At 41.2% G+C, this 3,808-nt stretch overlaps 1 protein-coding gene across 1 annotated transcript; it reads left to right on the top strand.

The window, feature by feature from the left end:
* The first annotated feature begins 2,419 nt into the window (after window positions 1-2,419).
* Window positions 2,420-2,752, top strand: LOC116889693 (30S ribosomal protein S7-like). The gene has a single exon (XM_032890580.1). It carries the CDS (start codon window positions 2,420-2,422, stop codon window positions 2,750-2,752), a length of 333 nt encoding a protein of 110 aa, XP_032746471.1.
* Window positions 2,753-3,808: the final 1,056 nt, after the last annotated feature.

The raw sequence follows: 3,808 nt of genomic DNA, 5'->3' as shown, positions 1-3,808 counted from the left end.
GTAGTGGCGTCGGATGCCGTCAACTACGCTATTACTTTCATGAGAGGGGTGGTGACAATAGGGGTAGCATGATTTATGACGAGATTATCTCACAAGTGAGCGTCTACTATAGCTTTACTTCTTAATACGGCCGCCCTTCCATTGGTGTTTGCGGGCAATTTTGCCCTGATGGTTTTCGGTCGAATGATGATGGCAGCTGGGGGCACCATGATGGTTATTCTTTTGCAGCCGGTCTTGGCTAAGTTTTTTGATCTCCGAATGAAGGGGGTCTTATCATCAATTACTCCCACTTCCTATATATTTGCGGCATTGATTGCTAACGCAATATTCCTTTACGAGGGACCGGCTAGTTCAGTAACTGAAGCTTTAAGGAGAAACTGAAAACCAATTACTGCAGGATGTGCAGCCATATCCTATATTCCTCTGCTTCTTTATGTGTTTTGGGGGCGTAACTTCCATTCATCACAGAATGAAAATCCCAAGCTATACCAGCAAGATCTGCCACAAAACACCTATGAGGGAATTATTAAGGAGCGAAGTACTTGATTTTGAGTGTTCTGATACAGTTTCTTGTTGGTGAACTCACTTCTGGTTTCCATCAAGGTACCTATCATAATTTCTTCTATAAATAAAGATCTTGTAGAAAACACCTATCTCACCGGAACTTTAAGTTGAAAACAGGTCTATATCGTATTTTTCTATCTGGGTTGTCTGGGGGGAATGACTTTGGGTAAATGATCAGATCTTAAGTTCCAGAGAAAGCCAATCATTATTTTGAGTACGATAATAAGTGCTCTGTGTTGATTTATTATTTTTGGCGCCGCTCACATTAAGGGATATAACGGGCTTGCTACTGGAATTATCCTGCTTTCAGTATTTACCTTTTCCTTTTTTGCTTTAGGTATTCAATCGGTGATTCTCTATGTGCCCCATGAATATGCCGAGAATCACAATGCCAAAAGAGTAGCCATTTTTTATTCCTACCTATGGGGCATCGGATACGTGATCTACACCATTTACCAGATTATTGTTTCGTCCTTGATTGGTATGAGTACTCCTTCTAGTTCTGGTAGTAATACTGTAAGCCACACAGGAAACTATCTGGCTTTATCTATGATTTCGTTGTTCATAGTGTTATATGTTGCGTTTGCGTTCACCATTAAGGAATCTAGGCCCGAATATAAGTTCTTCCCAAAACTGGACAAGATGAGTGATTTATGGAATCGTCCTAAAAATAATAGGTTTCAGATTAGGGATTTAACACCAAGAAAATAGGGATATGCGTAAACCAAGAATAGGACTGTTTGGAGGTTCTTTTAATCCTATTCATAAAGGACATCTGAACGTGGCCCGGAAGGCAATTGATCAGCTACAGCTGGATGAATTGATTTTTATTCCGTGTTACAAATGTGTGGATAAGGATTGCTCCCATTATGCTGATGTGTCCAATAGACTTGACATGATAGTTCAGGTTTTGCCCCCCAAGTGTAGCTTGTCTTTATTTGAAATCGATCGAAGAGACGAAGTGGAGACCATTGTTACACTCAAACACTTTAGGAGTATATTTCCGGAGGCGGAATTGTTTTTTATTATTGGGCATGATAATTTAGTAACAATAGATACATGGCAGGAATATAAGAAATTTAATGATTATGCTCATCTTGTAGTGTTCAAGAGAGATGGATCTCGTATTAAATTCCAGAACAAAGGGCTAATAATAATTAGAATAAATAATGAGCTTTGGGATCAATCTTCTACTTTAGTTAGATGTGGAGATTTGTCTGGAGTGGACCCAAAAACAGGTAGATATATAAAGGAGAATAGACTATATGGATATACCATATAGCTTGTAAATAGATTAGCAGTGCCTACAATATCCCAGTTGATACGACAAAATAGGAAGCGAAAGACTAAGAAATCTAAGTCTCAAGCTCTTCTCAGGTCCTGGAATTCAATGGAGAAGAAGACAACCATACGACCTTCACCATTTAAGAGGGGAGTGTGCATTAGGGTTGGTACCATGACCCCTAAGAAGCCAAACTCGGCCCTAAGGAAGTATGCGAAGGTGCGATTGTCTAACAATTATGAGGTGTTGGCTTATATTCCTGGTGAGGGGCATAACCTTCAAGAACACCATGGTGTGCTTCTCAGGGGAGGAAGGGTTAAGGATCTTCCGGGTGTTAAATATCATATTGTTAGGGGTAAGTTAGATACTGCGGGGGTGGAGAGAAATCAGAGGAGGTCTAAATATGGTGCTAAGAGGCCTAAGAAATAGATAGACATGAGAAAGGATAGAAATATAGGCAAGAGGGTGTTGATACCTGATCCAATTTATCAATCTCCTGTTGTTACTAAAGCCATAAATATGATCATGTGAGATGGAAAGAAGATGTTAGCTAGAAGAATTTTTTATAGGGCTATGGAGTTGGTGGGCCAGAAGACGTCTAAACCACCATTTGAAGTTTTCATGGAGGCCTTAAATAACATTGCCCCCAGCATAGAGCTGAAGAAGCGCAAGATCGGAGGATCTAATTATCAGGTGCCCGTAGAGTCTTCTCCTGAAAGAAAGCAGACTCTGGCACTGAGATTTCTTGTTCAGTACAGCCGGAAGAGAACCGAAAGAACAATAGTTGAAGCGCTGGCTAATGAGATCATAGATGCCTACAACAATACTGGTCTTTCCATCAAGAGAAAGAATGAGATAATCAAAACTGCCGAGAGCAACAAAGCATTCTCTTATTTTCGTTTCTAGAAGATGGCAGGAAAGGATCTTGGGAGGATAAGGAACTTTGGCATCATGGCCCACATTGATGCCGGGAAAACAACGACAAGCGAACGTATACTTTTCCATACAGGTAAGACATATAAGATAGGAGAAGTTCATGATGGTGCAGCTACTATGGACTGAATGGAGCAGGAAAAGGAGAAGGGGATTACTATTACAGCCGCAGCTACATCGGTGGTTTGGAAAGATTTTCATTTGAATCTCATTGATACTCCCGGACACGTTGACTTTACCGTGGAGGTTGAGAGGTCCCTGAGGGTTTTGGACGGTGCTGTGGCAGTTCTGGACAGTCAAATGGGAGTTGAGCCCCAGACTGAGACTGTGTGAAGACAGGCAACCAAGTATTTGGTGCCTAGAATCATCTTCTGCAATAAGATGGACAAGATTGGTGCGGACTTTGATAGGTCCGTACAGTCCTTAAAAGACAAACTGAAGGTAAAGACTGTACTGATACAGCTGAATATAGGTAAAGAGGGGGAGTTTAGAGGGATAGTTGATCTTGTTACTAAGAAAGCTTATGAGTTTGATGGAGGGCAGGAGGAGAACTATAAGGAGATAGATATTCCTTTGGAGTTAAAGGATAGAGTTGAGCAACTTCATCAGGAACTTCTGGACGAGGTGTTGGTTCATGACGAGGAAGTTATGAACAAGTACTTGAATGGGGAGCCGATATCGGCAGATGAAATAAAGAAGTGCATTAGACAGGGCACCATTCACACTAAGTTGTTTCCGGTTTTGTGTGGATCGTCTTTTAAGAATAAGGGAGTTAAGTTTCTTCTAGATGCTGTAATAGATTATCTACCTAGCCCTGCTGATATTGGAATAACTAAAGCATTTAACAAGGATGGTCAGCCAATGGAAATCAAGAACTCAACGGAGGGGGAGTTTGTGGGAATGGCTTTTAAGATTGCCACTGACCCATTCGTGGGTAGGTTGACCTTCGTTAGGGTTTATTCGGGTGTTTTGAAAAAGGGGAGTCAGATCTATAATACTACACAGGATGCTCCGGAAAAAGCGGGGAGA

This window comes from Rattus rattus, unplaced genomic scaffold (genome assembly GCF_011064425.1).
Source record: "Rattus rattus isolate New Zealand unplaced genomic scaffold, Rrattus_CSIRO_v1 PGA_scaffold_52, whole genome shotgun sequence".
Lineage (NCBI taxonomy): Eukaryota > Metazoa > Chordata > Mammalia > Rodentia > Muridae > Rattus > Rattus rattus.
Note: the sequence above shows the minus strand (reverse complement) of the source record. Positions and strands in the feature narration are given on the sequence as shown.